Source organism: Cydia amplana, chromosome Z (genome assembly GCF_948474715.1).
Source record: "Cydia amplana chromosome Z, ilCydAmpl1.1, whole genome shotgun sequence".
Lineage (NCBI taxonomy): Eukaryota > Metazoa > Arthropoda > Insecta > Lepidoptera > Tortricidae > Cydia > Cydia amplana.
This window is the reverse complement of record NC_086096.1, coordinates 9,594,495-9,617,666: the sequence shown is the minus strand read 5'-3', so window position 1 is coordinate 9,617,666 and position 23,172 is coordinate 9,594,495. Positions and strand designations below refer to the sequence as shown.

The 23,172-nt window shown below is 39.7% G+C and overlaps 2 protein-coding genes across 2 annotated transcripts; one reads left to right on the top strand and one right to left on the bottom strand.

Moving 5' to 3' along the window:
- Window positions 1-3,135: 3,135 nt before the first annotated feature.
- On the top strand, window positions 3,136-10,975 carry LOC134660867 (putative fatty acyl-CoA reductase CG5065). The gene is made up of 7 exons (XM_063516710.1): window positions 3,136-3,364; window positions 5,520-5,828; window positions 6,882-7,077; window positions 8,606-8,804; window positions 9,373-9,612; window positions 10,104-10,361; window positions 10,813-10,975. The coding sequence occupies exons 1-7, from the start codon at window positions 3,167-3,169 to the stop codon at window positions 10,967-10,969; spliced, it is 1,557 nt and encodes a 518-aa protein (XP_063372780.1). The 5' UTR covers window positions 3,136-3,166; the 3' UTR covers window positions 10,970-10,975.
- A 4,246-nt stretch (window positions 10,976-15,221) lies between these two features.
- On the bottom strand, window positions 15,222-22,824 carry LOC134660870 (triosephosphate isomerase). The gene is made up of 5 exons (XM_063516714.1): window positions 22,691-22,824; window positions 21,863-21,974; window positions 19,297-19,406; window positions 18,559-18,765; window positions 15,222-15,431 (listed from the first exon to the last, which is right to left on the bottom strand). The coding sequence occupies exons 1-5, from the start codon at window positions 22,799-22,801 to the stop codon at window positions 15,225-15,227; spliced, it is 747 nt and encodes a 248-aa protein (XP_063372784.1). The 5' UTR covers window positions 22,802-22,824; the 3' UTR covers window positions 15,222-15,224.
- Window positions 22,825-23,172: the final 348 nt, after the last annotated feature.

Genomic DNA, 23,172 nt, shown 5'->3' with positions numbered 1-23,172 from the left:
AAGATTAAAAAAAATGGCTGTAATTTTTTTTTGTTTATCCTAATATCATAAGATATAGCTGGTCAACCAAATCTTTTGTCAGTAAAAAAAGGCGCGAAATTCAAATTTTCTATGGGACGATATCCCTTCGCGCCTACATTTTTCAAATTTGCCGCCTTTTTCTACTGTCAAGATCTGGTTGACCAAGTATAGATTAATAAACTATCTAATAGGTAGGATATAAAATTAAGGGATTGGGTATACATATTTTGATAGGATAGGTTGACGAAAAAAAAGGGAAAACTGTCCAAGGAAGCAACACTCGAATCATGATAGCGAGAATTTGAACTGTCACGGAATAGTGAAATTTATTCCTTCCTTTCGTCGTATCCTCATGGCTGAGGGACGTGACGCGTGTGGACATCACTGAAAAAAATATGAGCCATCGAGCACACATTAAAATGATTTTATTAAGATTAACATAAGTTGCTTTTATTAATTTTATTCACATTTATTTTTTGCACGAAAATATTGTCGCTTCTGGCTGGCGATCGGTCATTACTTAATACGTGTGGCGTTTGTTCAAGTTCTTGTTTGTTGTTTGCTTAAGTACGATAACTAACATTTCCGTAGTTATACCGTAGTTTACACGGTGATTTAAGTTTGTCTTATCTTGTGAACTGGTGCTCATCTTATATCTAGACAGATATAGGCATGTAAAATTCAAAATATATCCACGCTTGCGCATATACCATACATCGGAATGATCAGCAGTGATCGTTAATTATAGTAAAAATAAAGGTTTTTCTTTATTTTTTTCTAGGGAGAGGATTAGTTAAGGTTAATTTTACTGTTATTAACCCTAATTATCTATTCCACCTAGAGTAGGGCATACAGATGCTTTTAACCAACATTGCTGGAAAATTAACGATCACTGGTGATCAGATACAATAAAACTGTTTAACTCGTTACTAACTTAAACCCTTTTACATATTTTCAGTTTATCGTGCATTTATGTATTTAAAAAATAAAGTTACTTACAGCAAATCTGCCAATGGACAATCGGAAAATCGAAAATTCATAGAAACGGCACGAGAAATGAGCTTATAAAAAGAAGGAATCAAAATTATGGTATAGGTATAGAGCTCTGTAAAAGTTAGCTTTAGGTTCCCTTAAATTTGCGATGTCTACAGGAATGACGCGAACGAGTTTGCTAAAATGTATGATACAACTACCTAAGGAATATTTGCACCGGAACCGGATATACCTAAATAAAATCGGTTTTGCATAATTGCGGTCAGACGAGACTTTGTAATTGTAAGTAATATGAATTAATTACTTTGATAGATATACTTTGTTGTTTGTTGCGATATGTATATGGACCTACTGACATGAATATTTAAACAATGTGTGTATCTACAGCACCTGCACAACGTACATACAACAATAAAATAGTTAAACCCACTTTTCTTCGGTCATGTAATAAAACTCCCCTTGGGTAGTTAGTCTTAATTTTATTGTTCTACATATTAGAACCATCACTTTTTGTTAAGCTGTTACAGAATGGTAGATATAAGTATATATTTTTGACATCTTGTTTGATCCGCTAATACTTTTGATGCTGACTGGAACATAATTGACGTTTTTAAATTGTATCACATCTACTATAAATTTAAGTTAAATCTTAAATCATGCTACAATATGACGTGTAAAAAACTGTATTTCTTTTACGAATAAAAATCTGATATCTGTTAGAGACAATATTTTTGAGATGTTTGTAAGAGGTCGTAGTTTTATGAATAAAGTATTTTAGTGCTACCGCCGAGGTTAACTGCCGAAGGCTGACAAAACCACGACAGTAATTACACTTGCTGACCCCATATTTACATAAAAGTCATCTAAGCACTAAGTATTATACGTGACGACCGTGGTTTGAGTTTATTCTTTGGTAGCGAAGTTCAGGGTTACACATTTCTGCCTAAGAATAAGCCGCTGTCTGTTGTTTATATATGCATTGACGATTTGAAAGTTTTATGATTAAGAATTGCTTGTTCCGATTTTATAATTAGGAACTACGTTTTTTTAACCTATTGAACGTCCGACGGCGAAGGAATTTGCCGTACCCCAGACGCCAGGCGATCGCGATTATTCAAGCGAAATTGAACTTTACGGAATCCCGCGTTAGTCCCTATTGTATTGGCGAAGCTGTCGGCTCAGGCTGTAGCCGTCGTTGGCGTCCTGGGCAAGACTTTCCGCTGACGGCCACAGCCGACTGTGGCAGTCAAAAGGTTAATGGCACCTTTTTAAGCAGAGACACTTTCCATATAGGTACATTTTCGTACACTCCTGCTTGGTGCTATCTCCAAGTCACTGTTCGAGTTTCATAGCAATATAATTATGCGCGTGCAATAGAGATGAGCAGTAACAGGTGGATCAATGTAAAAAAATCTACATGAAAAGCGCCTCTTTACAAATCGCCTGATCCCTGGGGTGAGCTACTTTATCAACGGTCCTATATACATATATGAAAAAGTACAAAACCTACTTTACTTTTCATTCCTTTGCCTTGAGAGACGTAGGTCCTCTTAAGTGGCTTAATGTTTAATGTCACAGTAATTGAGTAACTAAAGAGTAACTATGTACGTCCCTGACCGGTAAGAAGTCAATTTTGACAGTTATGAATTTGACCCTTTATTATATGACTCTAAAGGCTAGCGCAAATCGGGTAGTACGTACCTATATTCTTCCCTAATTTCAATTGCGTCAATATAATTTTTTAATGCTCTGTGACCGGATTCGGAGCATCGCGGAGGATTGTTAAGTACTCCGCTTCATCGACGAGCACATAGAGGATACCGCGGGGGTAGGAGCCGGCACGCGGCATGCCGCGGCATGCTTCGAGGTGCTCCTTGGTGCGCCGGCCGCCAGCGCCGCGTCGGCGAGCGCTCGCGGGAGATTTTACCTCGTCGGTCAAAATTAACTTCTTATAGCTGGTCAACCAAATCTTGTCAGTAAATAAAGGCGCGAAATTCAAATTTTCTATGTGACGATATCCCTTCGCGCCTACATTTTTCAAATTTGGCGCCTTTTTCTACTGTCATGATCTGGTTGACCAAGTATAACTTATACCGACTATGATTTAATTGATGGATAAGTTACCTACATTATTATATCTTTTTGACAGAAAATGGAGTCCACGCCTTCAGTTAGAGAATTCTACAAGGGCAGGAGCATCCTGGTGACCGGCGGCTCTGGCTTCATGGGCAAGGTGCTCATTGAGAAGCTGCTGTACACCATCCCCGACATCGGAAACGTATACATATTAATCAGGTCGAAGAGGGGCAAATCTATCAAACAGCGCTGGGAGGACATGCAACGGTCCCCGGTAAGTTAATATTTACTTTTTATTTGACTCGTTAGTGAACAAACAGAACAAACTTTCCCAAAGAATTATCGGTTTTTTGCCTCGTAAGCCCTTAGTATATATAGTTGGTCAAACCAATTTGTCAGTAAATAAGAACCAAAAAAACTATAAGTTCTCATTCTTTTCTTTTGGATACTAGTACTAGTGTAAGACAAAGATAGTATGATTCTCCTATGTTTGAAATGAGACAGTCCTTTGACAAACTATATATTATTTTCTATTCGTTCAAGATACATACATATAATGCGTTCACTGCATATAACACATACATTGCTTGTATTAGTACCTTTAAGGTAATCGTTCACAAAGCTCCAGTGTCTGCTCTCGCGAGGGAAAGATACAAACAAACCACATATAGGTAGGCACAGTCACCTGCAATAATATGTTACACAACGAAGGCCGCAAAAATATCTGACACGATCTTATTTGTAGAGCCATAAAAGCATGTCACATATTTTTGCGGCCTTTGAAGAGTAACATATTATTGCAGGTGACTGTACCTACTTAAACAAACGAGATGATAATTGTCAGTTTTTGAACATTTGCGAAAAATGATCATAGGTATGTGTCGCTCATATTCGTATTAGTTATATGTATATGTGCAAAAATTGCCGCAATTTATGGAAACTTTAATGAGAAAATTCTCAATGCAAGATTCCACTTACAAAGTTACCGTTCAGATTAGGGATTATTACTCAATTTACATTTACGTAACATTAATTTAACATTTACGTAACTCATGGGCCTCTATTTCATATGTCATAGAAATCGAAACTGTAGGAAGGTTTGGCAATAAGTGCAGAAAAAAAACATATCAAGAACATTTCATGGGAACTTGATAATCTCACATCCATAACATTTACTGGCAGATCTTGACAGTAGAAAAAGGCGGCAAAGGGTATAGCCGGGTAAGCATGGCCAAACTGCCCTTAGCGAAAAAAACAATTTCCTTTTACTGGATTATTAACCTATATATAAGTAGTGCTTTCACCAAATATTAAGCCTCAAATGCTTCAGATTTAAAAAAAAAAATTACATATTTTATGTAGAATTTAATAATGTTTAACATATATTTTTTTCAAAAATTAAAATCGGGATTAACAGTGTGAGAAACTCGAATTTGTAACATCCCATAATACTCTCTCTTCATACAAGCAAAGCTAAGTAGTCATAAACGAATGAAGTATATTGTGAACGCAGTCTTTACGAATTTGAATTTAGAATGTGACGTATTTTATTCATCAAAGGAACAGAAATTTTTCAATCGTTAACGCTCTGTATAAAATTCGTGCCTATTTTCCTGTTCCCGCGCTCGCCCTAGCCGCATACAGCCACTGAGTTTAAGGTCCGCGCTCAGAAAAATAAGTCGCGTTCTAAATTCAAATTGCGTTGGGAATATACCTTTCTAAAGTCTATTTTTTTATTCGGTAGACTGAAATGACAGTTAATAGTATGAAATGACATTTCATGTTCATACTATTAACTGTCATTTCAGTCTACGGAATAAAAAAATAGACTTTAGTATAACGTACAAGTTATTTTGTATGTAGAGAAGGTATTATGGGATGTTACAAATTCGAGTTTTTAACACTGTTAATCCCGATTTTAAATTTTGAAAAAAATATATGTTAAATATTATTAAATTCTACATGAAATATGTAAATTTGATAACTGTCGCTATCTCGCATGTATTTTTTTTATTTTTCTGAAAATTTTCATGTAAATTTTTTACTATTATTTTAAGAGATAATTCAATATTATTTTTTTCAGAAAGCGATCTTAATTGTATTTATAACATACCCAAATTACAAAGAAATCGGATTAGTAACTTGGCTGTAATAAAATAAAAATGATTTTTCTTTTTTTGCATTTTTTTTTAAATCTGAAGCAGAGGCTTGAGGCTTAATATTTGGTGAAAGCACTACTTATATATAGGTTAATAATCCAGTAAAAGGAAATTGTTTTTTTCGATAAGGGCAGTTTGGCCATGCTTACCCGGCTATACCCTTTGAAAAATATGTAGGCGCGAAGGGATATCGTCCCATAGAAAATTTGAATTTCGCGCCTTTTTTTACTGACAAGGTTTGGTTGACCAGCTATACTTTATGTGTTTCAGGCTTTCGAGAGAATAAAAAATGAGAAAAAGAGTGCTCTCAAGAAGATTGTACCAATCCAAGGAGATGTCCTCTACGAGGACTTAGGTGTCTCAAGCAAGGATTTGGATAACATGTCCGAAGAGGTGTCGGTCGTGTTCCACTTGGCCGCGACCTTGAGGTTAGAGTCGCCGCTAAAGGACAGCGTGGCAATGAACACGGCGGGAACCATGCGCGCTCTGAATGTGGCCAGGAAGTTTAAGAAGCTGGATATGTTTGTGCACTTATCGACAGCTTTTTGCTACCCTGATTATAGAGTATTGGAAGAAAAGGTATGGGTTCCATGTTACTATCGTCTTTGTTACTATAGATAAAAATTGATTTTTTACAAATAATCGAGAGCCTACCAAACGCGAAAAAAGACTACAAGCCATGATTAAGATAATTTAGAAAGCGTTAGAACTAAGATAGATAACGTTAAGATAAGATAACTTTATATGCTCACATCACTTACGAGTAGGTGGTAGGTGGTAGGTCACCTATAATTATTAATAGGTGGGTCACATAAAAGACGACTCACGTTGGCGCACACATTACATACAATATCTGCGAGACCGAGCTTTGCTCGGAAAACATAACAATTCAAAAATGCGCGTTTTCCCAGAGATAAGACCTAGCTTGATCGATTTAACCCGCAAAACCCATATAAGTACTTAGCAAATTTCGTCGAAATCGTTAGAGCCATAATTTTGTATGAGGGGACTTAAGGATGACTCACGTTAGACCGGGCCGGAGCTACCGGCGCTTACTACTTTTCTATGACAGATGAAGATTGACAAACGAAGCTCCGGAAGCTCCGGCCCAGACACGGCCCAGTCTAACGTGAGTCATTCCTTACTCATGTAAACAAAAAAATATTAACAGAAAATGAGTTCGGGGGGTGATCGGGCTATTGTAGTTTAAAATAGTGTAACCTTCAGCTTGATTATGCGTCTCGCGGAGTAGGTAGTATTTTACAAATAAACTAAGCGCCTGCGTCGCTGACTGCGAGGCCTTGAGAATTTAATTAAATAAATAAATATTATGGGACAATCTTACACAAATCTTTAGTCCCACGGTAAGCTCAATAAGGCTTGTGTTGTGGGTACTAGGCGACGATATATATAATATAAAGATACATATAAGTACTTAAATACACAAAACATCCATAACTAAGGAACAAATATTTGTGATGAACACACAAATAAATGCCCTTACCGGGATTCGAACCCGGGACCTCCAGCTTCGTAGGCAGGGTCACTACAGACTAGGCTACGGAGGCCGTTAAAGGAGGAGGATTTCTAGGTAGTGTTGAGATCCCGATTAATACTGGAGTTCAATTTCAGTTCCATTCTCCAACCGCGGACGCCCACGATATTATGCGCCTGTGCGACTTCCTAGACGAGAAACAACTGGATCTGCTAACTCCGTCCCTGTTAAATCATCATCCGAACACATACACATACACCAAACGACTCGCAGAGAGTTTGGTCATGGATGCGTACCCTGAATTACCTTGCGTCATTGCTAGACCCACGATTGGTAAGCATAACCCCCTTATTTATAAAACTTTCAATAAATTAATTTATGTTTTATCCCTTTCTCATAAATACCTACATAGGTAAGTCAAAATGACAGATTACGACAAACGATTAATTTAATAGTTAACCCTTAAATACATGATTTTTTCGTTTTGCCCGAAATTAATATATATATATCACATAATTGTTTGCCGTTTCTAAGAAAAATAGTAAAAAAAATTATATCATCGATTTTCACTGGGAAATCAGTGTTAAAAGTTGCATAGTCTAAATCATATTTTTGGAAATATATAGCTATTAGTAAGGGGTATAGGAAAAATCTTAACTGCCAACAGAAAGGTACACTATTTGTGATGTTCCTATGATAAAATTTGTAAATATAAAATAATTACAAACCCCGAAAAATCTGCCCAAAATCACATACTAAAAATCATCAACTTCCAGGTTTTTCCAAGTTTTCCGACATTTCGTCTATAAACAAATGTAACTTTTATAAATTAAAATAGTGCGTAAATTTATGTAATAATTCGGAAAATTTATTAGTTTTACTATTGAAATAATATACAAGAACAAATAGAATTTGTTTAATAATGCATAACATTTGATGTTTATGTTGTGTGTATAAATGCATCACTATGCATTTAAGGGTTTCTAATTGAGGCTCATGTAGCGCCATAAGTGCAAATGAACAGTTGACACAAGCAGAAGATAAAATTGAGTACCTAGTTTAAACAAGTACCTATGTAGCTGTAAGAACCATGTGGTGGGGTGTCCATATGACTCGATTCCTACCAGTTTACCATCAGATTACAGCTTGCCTATTTTTGTAACTAAACAAGGTGCAAGAGGTTTCTACTTTTAAATTAGAGGTAAAACGTATATTTACATTTTATATTATATGGCTACCGATATGTACCTATTTTGAAGACTGACCACAAATACCTACTAGCAGTTTTTGAATACTTAATGATACCTACCAGATTACCTAGTTTTTCTAAAACCATGTAAGACTAAAAACTGCGCTTCTAGTAACCTACAAATTTTAACTCTAAATACAGATTAAAAAGGCGATAGTGGTCTAACTTGATAACTTCCACGTTAGTCTAATACATACCTACATTTTATACATGCATTTATGCATGCATTGTAGGTACCTACTTAGTACTTATCTACTAATATACTTAGGTAACTCTTATAAAAAGTTCCACAGTTGAACATACCGGAAGCTGTAGGTATTGTACTGTAGTATCTATAATGGCATTTTGATGGAACAACGCAACCAAATAGCATTATTTGTAATCAAAGTGTACTCAGCGGTGAAGGTATATCTATAGTAGGTATCTACGTAATATTTATTCGAATTCGAAAATACAAGTTTTATTCGAAGAAGAAGAAGAAGTTTTATCGAGGTTTGAATGTCAGTTTTGCCCCTACTCACCCCATTTTACGGTAGCTTTCGTCCCGACATTTTAACGAAGGTAACACTGGCCGTGGTCGCGAATGGATCTTCATAAATATGTCTCTTTCAGTGTGCCCGTCGCTCAAGGATCCCGTTCCCGGCTGGGTGGACAGCCTCAACGGGCCGGTGGGCGTGATGCTGGGCGCCGGTAAGGGCGTCATCAGAACTATGCTGTGCGATGGCAGCTTGAACGCGCAGGTCATCCCCGTCGACCTGGCCATCAACGGCCTCATCGCTCTCGTAATGATTGAAGTGACGAATAAAACAAAGTAAGTGTAGGTATAATACGACTTCTAGACACGAAGTCATAACTATCAAGACATCTCAAACAGTTAAAGGTTTTTTCAAATCTTTCTTTTCAAAGTACCTACCTACTTAGCACTTGATACAACCATTGGTTTGGATTTGTGTAATAGGGCGTTTTTTTTTGTTGTCCCCTACACTTTTTTTTCAAATTTGGGATTTTTTATGTTATTTCTACTCAGGATCACGAGCTCTTTCTATCCTAATAGGAGAAAAAAAGTGTCCCAAAATTTGCATACATTTTTCGATCTTACCATTCCGCGACCGCCATACAAAGTCTATGAAAAATAGTGACGTTATTGAAATAAAAACCTTAGGACACTTTTTTTCTCCTATTAGGATAAATTAATATTAATGATGAAGAATTTAAAATTCCTTTGGTGGCAATTCAGGTCAATTCAATAGCTTTTTTAATCTGACGAAACCCATTCCTCTCCTTAGTTTGTTGAGGATAAAGCAACTTAGACTGAAATTTTCTTAGGTAATTTAGACTAGAGTATACTTATTCTACTGCAATGATTTACATTATTTCAGATCCGAACACATACCCATTTACAACTTGAATGGAGGACACCTAAAACCAACCACATGGGGAGAAGTATTAGATATAGGGAAGAAGTATGCCCGAGAATACCCCTTGGCTTGGCCGTTGTGGTACCCCAACGGGGACATTACCACTAACTACTTTCTGCACGAAACAAAACGCATTCTCTTCCATTTGGGCCCGGCTTATCTCATTGATTTTCTTCTTTTAATCACTGGACAGAAACGATTGTAAGTATAAATTGAAAAAGTTACATGTGTGACTGAGATGCAAATTTAATGTAAATTGAATAAGGATACCTACCTTTTGACGTCTCCTCTATAGAAGTCTTTGTCGGTCGACAACATTTCAACATTCTGCTAATCATATAAGCATTATCTTGTATAATGAATGAGCAATAAAAAAAAAAAAAAAAATAATAAAATAAAATATCATTTATTTCAGGCAATAACTAATAAGAGTTAATAACACTTAAATAACGATTAAAGACAGCAGCTAGTATGTAATAGAACATTTCAAAAAACCATTTGCACAACCGGGTTTTACCGCTCACTTCTCGATAGACCAAAATTGTAATAAGCGACAGCGACAGGTTACCATGCGGTTATTGTCTAGTTAAGCTACAAAGCTTAGAGCTTATATTAGTTAACCTACAGAATTATGGTTATTTTAAATAAACGAACTGATCTTGTAATAACTATACATTGTACTTTGTTTACAGCATGATAAGGATACAAGATAGAATATCCCAAGGGCTGGAAGTGCTGCAATACTTCACCACGCGAGAGTGGTACTTCCCCTGCCCTAACTATGACGCCATTCATACAAAATTGTCAGACGAAGAAAATGAGTTATACTTAACTTACGTAGAAGATTTAGACAGGGAAGAATACATGATTCAAGCAGTGGAAGGCGGACGCCAATACTGCCTGAAAGAGGACTTTACGAAAGTCAAGTACAACAGAATGTACCATAACTTGTGAGTAATCGTCTATACCTCTAACTAGTTAAAATCAAATTTTACAATTTACGCAGGGTTTTACAATGGTTTTTCTATAACATGTTACTCAGGCCTCAGAACTAGAGCCTCCGTGTAAAAAATAATTGCATCCAACTTGAAATTCATAAAATACCTATACAAAATAAAATAATATGTAACAATTTGCAAAGCACAAACGTCGCCGTCGTACAGTGGGCCGAGAAAGTGGTCTACCAGTTTTGACAAAAGTTTCTGCGAGATCTAACGATCGCTAAGGTTGACAATTGTCACTGACATAATATTAAATCGACCTTGTTGTCTCATGACGTTCAAACGAACCTCAACCGTAGGGTACCGTGGTAGACCACATTTGTGGCCGACTGTACATGCCTAACTTTGTTTCCCCAACACTCATGTTTGACAATCGATTAACATATGATTCTTTTTGCAGCTTGTTCGTGTTGGACATCATACTAAAGATAGTGTTCTTGTGTTTCGTCTTTTCGTTCTTCGCCGCCTGGTTCCAGCCAGTCCGCTACGTGTTCTCGTTGGGCGAGCCGGTGGTGCAATACTTACCTTTTCTGGGCCCATCACTCAAATCGGACTAATCTACAACTAAAAAGCTCATTCACAATATTAAGATGGTACGAGTTTTGTTTTAGGGCGAGAATCTTATGATATATTGTCGTAGGTGGTGAGGATCGAGAAAAGTGGTTTGACTACAAAACTGTTAAGTATAATAAAATTTTGTTTGCGGATTACGTCATGTACAGTAGGCTGCAGAGTTGACTAGCCCCATGCATAGAACTCTGTTTGCGGGGGAATAAGTTACCTATCTCTGCAGCTTAATGTACTCGTAGGAATATTTGTTCTTGATATTCTCGGAACCAACACTGGCATTCGATTATGTTTACACGGAAACATTCTACCTTCAAGGTTATGACTTAATGTTTTAAGTACCCTCTACATACTCGTAGAAGTTTGTATTCAGGGGGCGTCAACTGTCAACTACCTCTACAGTTACAATAGTAACGAAGGTTAAAAATTTCAGCTGTTACTCTCTGCAGCTGTTACGCAGCATCAGCTGTTACTCTCTGCAGCTGACTGTACTTAAAATTCTATAGGTACCGTGAAACCGGGTGGCTTTCAAATATTATGGCCGTTTTAAAACTATCGAAGTAACTTCAAATTTTCCTAAAGGCACCCCGTTTTACGGTAAGTACTTATACATAAATTATGACGCAAAAAAAAAGCAAAAAGTCAAGACTGAATGAATACTTTTGCTTTTGGTCTCCATACATGAATGATTGATGATGATATTCATTTAACTGCACCCTGACTGAGTTCACAGAAGCTACAAGCCGGCAACTTTGTTACTTACCAAATATTTAATATATGCAGCCATGTTTCATTGTGATATTGTAAAATTTTATGTTTTGTTATATGTTAATAATGTTTAATTTTTGTGATGTAATATTTATCACGCGTTGGACACACGTCTGTAAGTGATATGTATGATTGTAAATAAATAAATAAATTTTAAGATGGGTTCACTCGATATGAAGACTAAAAGAAATGGGTGGGACTGAATATTAATTAGGTATATAAGTAATGTTGTTATGCTTAAGGAGGAAGGACAACTCGTAAATACATAGGTATTGTAACCACAGTCGAAGTTATAAGTATCTCAAATTCATACAATGAACTTTATACAAACTTGAGGTGGCGATTTGTGAGTAGGTAGTTAGGTATGTTTCTTCCTTTCAGCTGTGCTTTCAGCAAGTCTCTTCTCTTAGATAAAGTAATACCTGCTCGCAGCAGTGTCAACGATTAAGTAGGTACCTTAATACATATATTTCTATACATCTCTTTCAGTTACATGGGAAAAAAATATCGATTAGGTAGGTAGGTATAAAAAAATATTTTATACTATACTATAGTTGCCACTCCATTTCTTGACGCCGCGCCGACACCTACCTAAATTGTCTTTCCTAGTTAGCTAGTAGAGAATGCTATTTGGCATTAAGTTCACCCTTTGTACATTTTTGTATACATTTTGTGCAATAAAGCTTAAATAAATCAATAATTATGTTAATCAAATATACATACAAATTAGTGATTAAATTGGTGATTATAGTGATTAATTAGTGACCAAGGCTATCGAAAAGTAAAACGCGGAGTATGTGCGTACAGGTAGAGGGTAGGCTATTATTTTTGTAAATAGCAACACTGATTTGGTACCTCGAATTGGCGGGAAATTAGATATTGTTTCATACTTGCACAATTTAAAACAAGCGAAGGATTTGGGCGGCTGTTTATTCTATATAAAGAATGATCAAGGCTCGTCCACGTCAAAGCACTTTAGCCCTTTAACCGCCAGAGTCTGAAATATAAGACATTACATATCCAGCTCATTTCGCCAGTCTGATAAATAAGACAAAGATCTGATTTGGTTTTTACAGCACATTTATAACTCCCGTAACTATTATGCCAACCTTACTCTGCGTGGTACAGTCACCAGCATAAATATATGACTGTGGGCAGCCGTGCAAAAATATCTGAAGCTCCATTGGAGCCATAAGTATATGACGACACTACCTCGGTGAAAATATGTGATGCTTTGTGGCCGGAAAAAATATCGTTAGTCTGTATCCGCATAAATATCGGATCGGGTCGCTTAAAAATATTTGATTACTCATAAAAATCAAAATTATCTGATTACTCTCATCGGGCATAAATATCAATTTCGAAATTTGGAGCGAAGTAGGCACATTTTACGGTAGCCTAAGTGTCAAATATTTTTAAGAAAGTGGGTAGGTAAGTATTCCATTCGGTGAACGATAGGTATTATAGTCACTTTGCGATTCGTTAACACACTATTAATCTTTAGGTTTTTTTTGGTGTAGGTATTAAAGTTATACACCTATAATCGGCTTATTATAATATGTTAATTAACCAACCATCTTATTAGACCGGTCGGGACAAGTGCACCCATGGGATAACTGCGTCTATTCGCCAATTAAGTACTAGTATGGCGTAAGAGTTGAACCCTTTCTCCGTGATCGCACTTTCCGTCTATAGAAGGGCTGTAGAACCCACACATCATACTGGTACGTAATTGTCGAATAGCCGCAGTTGGCCCATGAGCGAACTTGTCCTGAGGAACCTTATTTAGGATTAAACAGCCTTTCACTATTATATTGTGGCACGGGGTTATGATGATCTATTAATAAAAAATATTACAAAATTTTATATTTTTGTTTCTATTACATGCCTGCGTTGGCAGCGTCTTGTTTTAACTTTTGAGGGGCGTCCATTAATCACGTCATATTACTAATCTTGGAACCATAGTGATATTTTCAGAACCCTACTTGCCCTATTTTACCAGCCCAAAAGTATCTACATATGTTCCAAGTGCGTATACTCATTCGCTTTTTCTACTAGAAACTGATGAGGTTGGTTTCCACATGATAAATTGACGTCCTAAGACTACTAGCATCGTCTCCATATTTTTACAGCTTCCAAGAGCTTTGGTGATATTGTGTGCCTGGTAACCTGCAAATCGAACTCGAGAGATGAGCTTATAAATGCGCGCCAATAGGTCGTTAGTCTGTAGTTTTCCTATTTTATGTATGTATGTATATACTAGTATATTAATGACAGGCGCATCTGCACGGCAGGCGCACTTCGCCCCCCTCACCTGTGAAATGTGTGTTTATCTATTTGACTCTCGCTAACATGGCTATAGCTGGTCAACCAAATCTTGTCAGTAAAAAAAGGCGCGAAATTCAAATTTTCTATGGGACGATATCCCTTCGCGCCTACATTTTTCAAATTTGCCGCCTTTTTCTACTGTCAAGATCTGGTTGACCAAGTATAGATATCCCTTACCAACCCCACAGGCCCACAATAAAGGTAGGTATAATATTAAGGTAAGTGATTAAATAACAATAAAGTGCCAAGAAAACGGTAATATAGCGAGTTTATTCACGTACGAGACCAGTTAACAGTAAGAAACAAGTACAATTTGAAAAAACCGAACGGTCTATAAATACACAACAACAATAACCAAGTAGACATATTCTCATATCAAATTTGATTTTAATATAAACTTACAAACGAAAAGTTATTATACATTTTAACTTATTTAACGGATAATGTAAACTGCAAGCGTACGACATCTATAACTATTACTAATATATCGTATGCATTTAATCTATAAATGAGTAGGTACTTATAGCAGGGTATACACAAAACGACCGCCCAGCTGGAATCATAGATGCGACATCGTATAAAAACTAATATTTAACAAGATGCAACTTACAATAAATGTGACAGATAAAGAGTTATACTTTGTTTTGTCTGTCATAATCTCACTTTACTACAATGTCCTTCATGTTAATATTGTCAAACCGAGTTTTTAGTTGACAAGTTTGGTAGCAAAAACAAATACCGATCGTACATTGTTGCCAGCCATTTTAAAACGTTTATTCGTTGCTAGTTAAGTCTATTTTTTAATTCGGTAGACTAAAATGACATTTCTTAGTATGAAATGACATTTTATGTTCATACTATGAACTGTCATTTCAGTCTACCGAATAAAAAATAGACTTTAGTTAGTTGAATGCTTATGGACTTGAGCGCCGACGGGCAAACGTCGTTTTGTGACCCAACCTACGTTAGGCCCTGGTCTCCTATTTTATGCTATACGCGGCGTCTGACGTTAGCGTCAACGTTCCTGACCAAAAAAGACGCCAACGTCGACGTGTGAAAGAGATCACACCAATACATCTCTATAGTAAGTATTATGACGCAGACGCTATAAGTGGCCGATGGCGTTTATAGGAGACCTTGGCCTTAGATTTACTGAGTGGCGTTAACGATGTCGACGAACTCGGGCTTGAGGCTGGCGCCGCCGACGAGGAAACCGTCGATGTCGGCGCATGACGCCAGCTCCTTGGCGTTGGACGCCGTCACGGAGCCGCCGTACTGGATGCGCACGGCGCCCGACACTTCCGCGGACACGTTCGCGGTCAGCCAGTTGCGGAGGGACGCGTGTACGTCTTGAGCCTATAGGTGATATTACAGATTCGTCTCATAATTTGTACTTTGGAATAATAAAATTGTGATCGGTAAGCGCCACTTGCACCATCCCCCTAAACCAGGGTTAAGCGGTTAAACCGTTAACCAAGTGTCAAATTGTACTGTTAACCATGGTAACTCCAGGTATAACCAGTTAACCTCGGGCTAGTGAAATGGTGCAAGTGGACCTTAGTAGGCAAACGGGACACTTATGTCGCGAGTTGCGTAAGAAAAATACACTGTCGGAAAAAAACACGCTAAAGAACCTCGGCAAACAATCGTTTTTACACAATTAAAAAAAAAGCTGTAATGTAAAGAATCGCTTTTGTTGTTGTAATAAAAGGTTATACTCGTATTAATTAATTTACATAATAGGTAGGTACAAGATATGTAGGGATAACCATATAGTTTTTAATTATTAACAGCAAGACTGACCTGACTGAGCATACATAGCTGGATTTTATCGCAGCAATAAGGTTTACGAATTATTAGTTGACAGTGTGGATGATGGTACTCGTAATTAATTACATTTAAAACAACTATGAAAATATGTACATATTTACATATTTTGGAGCTATTTGCTCTTAAAATAGTTTTTATTCTAAAGAACCGAGAAAAAACAGTAACCGGGGTTAGGTTGCACAATCTGCTCATAATAAATGTTTTGAAGTCGTCCTCGGCCTAAAGAATGACGTACGTACTACGTATCTTACGTTACGGTAATTCATATTTATGATAATCATGATGCTAGTATGTACGAATAAAAAAAATTCATAATACCTAACAAAGTAATCCGTTGAAGATGTTGCATTAGTTACTATTTAACTACCGAGTAAATACGTAAGTGACGTAAGTCGATGCAAAATGGCACCTTATGACACTAAAAAAACTTGTTTATCTCAATAGTTTAATGATTCAAACTGGGTTCAACAAAACGTAAAAACAAAATTCGAGTGTGAATAAGGCGCCGCCTAGTGGGAATTAGGACGATAATTTACGTCTACATTTTGTTTTTTTTTTAAATCTTTTCTTTACTCTACAAACCTTTGTTACAGTTATATTTCAGTTAGCAATAATAAATTAACTAAAAGTCTTCACACTTAAATATAGATAAATACATGAAATTATTAAGACTTAACGTACAAAAATATTTACATTTCGTGTAGAGTCTGCGATAATAGGTTAACTTTTGTGAATAATAAAACATGATTCATTATTTTTATAGTAATAACATGACTATAGGTATGACGTACCCACTTTTGTTTTTTTACTTTTCGCTAGCGTTTGTCATCTTAGCTACGACCGCTGTTTACCTGTGGCAGTGGCAGTCTTCCCGGTGCCGATGGCCCACACGGGCTCGTAGGCTAGCACCACGCGGTCCCAGTTGCTGCCGATGGCGGGGATCAGCGCCTTCGTCTGCCGGAACACCTCCTCGGTCGTGCCCGTCTCCCTCTGTTCCAGGCTAGTTTGTTTACCTGCTGAGGCGAGGCGGTCTTCCCGGTGCCGATGGCCCACACGGGCTCGTAGGCCAGCACCACGCGGTCCCAGTTGCTGCCGATGGCGGGGATCAGCGCCTTCGTCTGCCGGAACACCTCCTCGGTCGTGCCCGTCTGCCTCTGTTCCAGGCTAGTTTGTTTACCTGCTGAGGCGAGGCGGTCTTCCCGGTGCCGATGGCCCACACGGGCTCGTAGGCTAGCACCACGCGGTCCCAGTTGCTGCCGATGGCGGGGATCAGCGCTTTCGTCTGCCGGAACACCTCCTCGGTCGTGCCCGTCTGCCTCTGTTCCAGGCTAGTTTGTTTACCTGCTGAGGCGAGGCGGTCTTCCCGGTGCCGATGGCCCACACGGGCTCGTAGGCCAGCACCACGCGGTCCCAGTTGCTGCCGATGGCCGGGATCAGCGCCTTCGTCTGCCGGAACACCTCCTCGGTCGTGCCCGTCTCCCTCTGTTCCAGGCTAGTTTGTTTACCTGCTGAGGCGAGGCGGTCTTCCCGGTGCCGATGGCCCACACGGGCTCGTAGGCCAGCACCACGCGGTCCCAGTTGCTGCCGATGGCGGGGATCAGCGCCTTCGTCTGCCGGAACACCTCCTCGGTCGTGCCCGTCTCCCTCTGTTCCAGGCTAGTTTGTTTACCTGCTGAGGCGAGGCGGTCTTCCCGGTGCCGATGGCCCACACGGGCTCGTAGGCCAGCACCACGCGGTCCCAGTTGCTGCCGATGGCCGGGATCAGCGCCTTCGTCTGCCGGAACACCTCCTCGGTCGTGCCCGTCTCCCTCTGTTCCAGGCTAGTTTGTTTACCTGCTGAGGCGAGGCGGTCTTCCCGGTGCCGATGGCCCACACGGGCTCGTAGGCCAGCACCACGCGGTCCCAGTTGCTGCCGATGGCCGGGATCAGCGCCTTCGTCTACCGGAACACCTTCTCGGTCGTGCCCGTCTCCCTCTGTTCCAGGCTAGTTTGTTTACCTGCTGAGGCGAGGCGGTCTTCCCGGTGCCGATGGCCCACACGGGCTCGTAGGCCAGCACCACGCGGTCCCAGTTGCTGCCGATGGCCGGGATCAGCGCCTTCGTCTGCCGGAACACCTCCTCGGTCGTGCCCGTCTCCCTCTGTTCCAGGCTAGTTTGTTTACCTGCTGAGGCGAGGCGGTCTTCCCGGTGCCGATGGCCCACACGGGCTCGTAGGCCAGCACCACGCGGTCCCAGTTGCTGCCGATGGCCGGGATCAGCGCCTTCGTCTACCGGAACACCTTCTCGGTCGTGCCCGTCTCCCTCTGTTCCAGGCTAGTTTGTTTACCTGCTGAGGCGAGGCGGTCTTCCCGGTGCCGATGGCCCACACGGGCTCGTAGGCCAGCACCACGCGGTCCCAGTTGCTGCCGATGGCGGGGATCAGCGCCTTCGTCTGCCGGAACACCTCCTCGGTCGTGCCCGCTTCCCTCTCTTCCAGGCTAGTTTGTTTACCTGCTGAGGCGAGGCGGTCTTCCCGGTGCCGATGGCCCACACGGGCTCGTAGGCCAGCACCACGCGGTCCCAGTTGCTGCCGATGGCCGGGATCAGCGCCTTCGTCTACCGGAACACCTTCTCGGTCGTGCCCGTCTCCCTCTGTTCCAGGCTAGTTTGTTTACCTGCTGAGGCGAGGCGGTCTTTCCGGTGCCGATGGCCCACACGGGCTCGTAGGCCAGCACCACGCGGTCCCAGTTGCTGCCGATGGCGGGGATCAGCGCCTTCGTCTGCCGGAACACCACCTCCTCGGTCTTGCCCGCCTCACGCTCTTCCAGGGTCTCGCCGATGCACGCGATCACTTTCAGACCGGACTCCAATGCGTGGGCAACCTAAGAGGAAGATTTCCGAGTGTTACTAGCTGCATGTTTTAATAAAATATGAGGATACTCATAAGATCCAACTTTTTAAAAATAAAAACGAGTTTGCTTGTTTCCTGTAATATGTAGGTGGATACTTCAAATGTCAGAGAGTTTTCGAACGAACATCGAATTTGCCATTGATACATATGTACGCTCTCACCTTTAACAACAGATTAACCTTTGAGTACAGTCAGCAATGTTTTTAGGTTAGCATCTCTCCATATAAAAATGTACCTACGTAGGTGTGCTAATCTAATGGTTTTGCTGACTATGTACATGTGTGAAACAAAGGACATACTCAATAATCTTCTATGGTATGGTAGTATTAGTTGAATATTAGAACGGCGATTACCTACATTGAAAATATAGAGCGGGCCAATAACGCGCGATGTAATAATTTAATTAAAATTAAAAAAGATTTCAGAAAGTGACGATAATAAGCAAATTTATGAATCAGAAACAATGTCCATTGAACATCAAATGGATGTCGCATGCAGTTACCTTCTCAGCGACTAAGTCGTCCTTTTCGCCAAAGATTGTTCTTCTTTCCGAGTGGCCAAGGATCACCCACTCGCAGCCCACATCTTTGATCATTGCTGGCGATATTTCACCTAAACAAAGTAAAAAACACCTTCTAATTTAAAATTTGGGTGATCAATGTAGTCGTAGGTCGTCGTTAGTATTTATACCTAACTGCCATCAAACTATTTCGCAGTTTGGCAGTCCTATTTGAATGTAACTGCTATGTACCGTGTCTTAAAATAAAATAAATAAAAATATCTATATGCTTTTATGGAGTAGCAATAATTGATTCACGGTTTTGATGGCTGAATAGACCGATGCGAGAACACAAGTTGGCGGCATATGGTACTAACAATACATACATCACCTGTATAATAAGTGCACAATGAAGCGCGCAAAAATATATGACTCGCTTTTATTGCTATAGAAATAAGATCGTCTCAGACATTTTTAGTGCTTACGTTGCAGGTGACCGATGTGATGGGTGAGATTATTTACGCTCATGGACAAAGACAGTTTGACGGCATATATATAATACTTTTAGGGCACCCGCTAGCTGGCACGGTTGCACGGAGCGGGTGAGTGGGTTAACGAAAAATACTATGTGCAACGCTAACTAGCGCGGACGCGTGCGACGGATTTTACCTACAATGGCACCCGTGTACTCACTGGAAACAACTTTTATCTATACATACAATAAGTGTTTTAAATGAGATAGACTTTGTTCGGAAAGAGAAGAGTCGTGGAATGTATTGGGCCCCATACATTCCACGACTCTTCTCTTCCGCACAGACTAAGAAATAGTCATATCAACATTATCAACATAGCTTTTAGACCAAACATGATGATATGTAGTAATATGTAAAATATATAAGTAAGGTCTATATGGGTAAGTGTGGCTTGCCTTCACATTGGGGCCTGTTTACACATTGATTATTCATGTAAACACTAATCGCGTGTTTCGCAACTGTCCAGGATAGCGCCCAGTTTGTCTATAGAGAACACCAAAACTGCTTACTATGGATATTTCCACTCGATTCTTACGCAGGGTGTAGATCTCTGGTGCACAGCGGCAGATCGCGACAGAGTATTTAAGATGCAAAAACGAGCCCTGCGTATAATCGATGGAAAACCATTTGACTATCCGGCTCAGTCTTTGTTTAAAAAACATAAAATTTTAACATTACCGTCTGTATACATATTGACTGTGTGCATCTATGTAGAGTCAAATATACAAAATTACAAATCTAGCGCTAAAAATTGTGACACCTCGTCGCGACCACGATTCCACGATTACAAATCCCAAAGCATCGACTCGCTAAGTCTCGACGATCGCTTGACGTCATGGGACCGATTGCCTACAACTCCGTACCTAATGTCATCAAAGACTCGACTAGCGATGCAATATTCAAAAAGAAACTTAAATCCCTTCTAATAGATCAGGCATACTATCGTATTGTAGACTTTATGAGTGCGCCGGTGAGAGATTGACCCAGAACCGTTTGAGAAACAGGTTCTATGTAGTACCCACCTACCTACAAATGTTACTTGTTTATTACTTGTATTTAATTATAAAAACATAATGTACTTACTCAATAGTTTTAAGTTTATGACGTGTAAAATGTAACTATGTTTATATTTACCAATAAAGTCTGTATTTCTGTAATGTGTCAACAGGCCCCAATGTGAAGGCCAGACACACTTGTCTTGACCCTACACAATTATATTTAGAAGTAATTAACTAATAGATGGTAATACAATATTGCATAGAGTCAGACCGAGAAAAGTCTGCAGCGATTTTGATAGCCCACGCAGTGCAAGTGTCATTTTAAACGTCAAACTTCTATGAATTTATGACGTGTAAATAACACTTGCACTGCGTGGGCTATCAAAATCGCTGCAGACTTTTCTTGGTCTAACTCTACGGATGTGAGACATAGGCACTCAACAAAGAGCACCGAGACAGGCTTCAGTACTGCCAAAGGTCTATGGAACGAAATATGACGGGAACACGCAGACTAGACAAAATTATAAATGAAGACCTGAGACAAAAAACAAAAAAGACCGATATACTCACTAAAATAGACCAGCAGAAGTGGAGATGGACTGGCCACATGTTGAGAGACAAGCAGTAAATGGAGTAAGATCCTAACAGATTGGTACCCAAGAGGTTGCACACGGAGACAGAGGAAACCTCGAACAAGATGGGAGGATGAACTCAATCTCACAGCGGGCCCAAAATGGAGAAGAGTGGCCCACGACAGACCCCAATGGAAAGAGCTAGAGGAGGCCTTTGCCAAGCGGCACACTGAGCTTGGAGACATACTCTATCTCAGAACAAAAGGGCTTAATAGATAGAATGCAGTATTACCGCATAGCATAATGTAACAATTTAATAAAATACTATATGTTATCCAATTTTTGGTTTGATTTGTTGGGACAAAGTTCATGATGATGCACCGTACACAATAGGCTGAGCGTTCAAAGGGATGAAGAATAAATTATTAGAGGTCATAGATTGTAGTTAATATTATATAGTACTGACCAGTAAACGCTCCTTTAGCGGTCTTCCAGCAGTTTTGGGCAGCTGCACTGATGGTGTCAGGAATGATGCTTTTCACATAAGCAAGGTAGATGGCAGGCACACCAATAACGACCTAAATGATCCAGAGAGACAAGTATTTATTACGGCTTGGTCTAATTACACAGTATATGGGACAATTTTGGCCCAGACATTTGGCTCACGGGAATATTACAAGCTAGTAAAATTAAAGGATTATTGAGGTTTAAAGACTTTAAAGGAATCTAAAGTGCACAGAAAACTAAAGACTGATCCTACAAATATATTCAAACAATCAAATCCCTTTCAGCAATTACACATAAGAGCTTTGCTATGGTATTCATACAAGTTTCAATCGCAGCATAACAATATCTATGTGGTCACCAGTGGCGGATTTAGTCTTTGCCGCCCTAGGCCCCAGGCCCTGTAGTAGGCACTAGCCACCCCTTTCTTTGCCGCCATCATATAAACTGCCGCCCAAATATCTAGCCTCCCTAGCCTAGGGCCCCCATGCCCGGGCCTACTCGGTCTTGACCAAATCCACCACTGGTGGTCACCTAATACGGTTTTGCCATTGACATAGATATCTAGGGACTGGCTTTACGGGCAATAATAATGAGGCATGATAGGGGCCAGTACAGCGGTGTGAAATCGCTACAACCCGATTGGTTGACGAGTTCGTATTACGCGCGCTATTGGTTAGACTGCACGATTGGCTGGAATTCGTGGGTAGCACTGCTGAACTAGTACGATGTTTAGTGCCCCATTAGCCCGTCCTTAGATATTATACGTCAAAGGGTTCTGCAGACTCACCTCAACATTGGGGTCCAGAGGACCTTTCTTCAGGTTGTTGACTATCTCGTTGATCTGGTTCTTGTCACCATTCATCTTCCAGTTTCCGCCGACAACGAATTTGCGACCCATGATGCTGTTTATCTAAAAAGAGAGCCAAACTAAACTTTCGTGCATGACAATGAATTTACTCTAATTATGGCTCTTAAACATTTTAAAATATAGTCAATTAGTTTCAATTGGACTCCGGCTGAAATATAAGGCGGAAGTTGAAACACACCCACCGGGTTTTGTAATTATGTCTTACGATAAACTATTAATTGTGATATCGTTATGCAACTGTTAAGAAGCCAAATATCATTATAATTAATATGTAAAAAGAATACTTACGATTTTAACTATTCAAATAATAATTCGCCAAATCCGGTTCGACCGCAAGCGTTGCACAAAAGTGAAGATAAGATGACCTTTTGGTTGGTTTTCTATCACAAAAGTTTTAATCA

Coding starts and splice junctions, on each gene's coding strand:
- LOC134660867 (XM_063516710.1), top strand. CDS start 3,167: ATGGAGTCCACGCCTTCAGTTAGAGAATTCTACAAGGGCAGGAGCATC. Junction 8,805..9,372: donor GAAGTGACGAATAAAACAAA/GTAAGTGTAGGT, acceptor ACATTATTTCAG/ATCCGAACACATACCCATTT. Junction 9,613..10,103: donor ATCACTGGACAGAAACGATT/GTAAGTATAAAT, acceptor CTTTGTTTACAG/CATGATAAGGATACAAGATA.
- LOC134660870 (XM_063516714.1), bottom strand. CDS start 22,801: ATGGGTCGCAAATTCGTTGTCGGCGGAAACTGGAAGATGAATGGTGAC. Junction 19,407..21,862: donor CGCTAAAGGAGCGTTTACTG/GTCAGTACTATA, acceptor TACTTTGTTTAG/GTGAAATATCGCCAGCAATG. Junction 18,766..19,296: donor ACGACTTAGTCGCTGAGAAG/GTAACTGCATGC, acceptor TCTTCCTCTTAG/GTTGCCCACGCATTGGAGTC.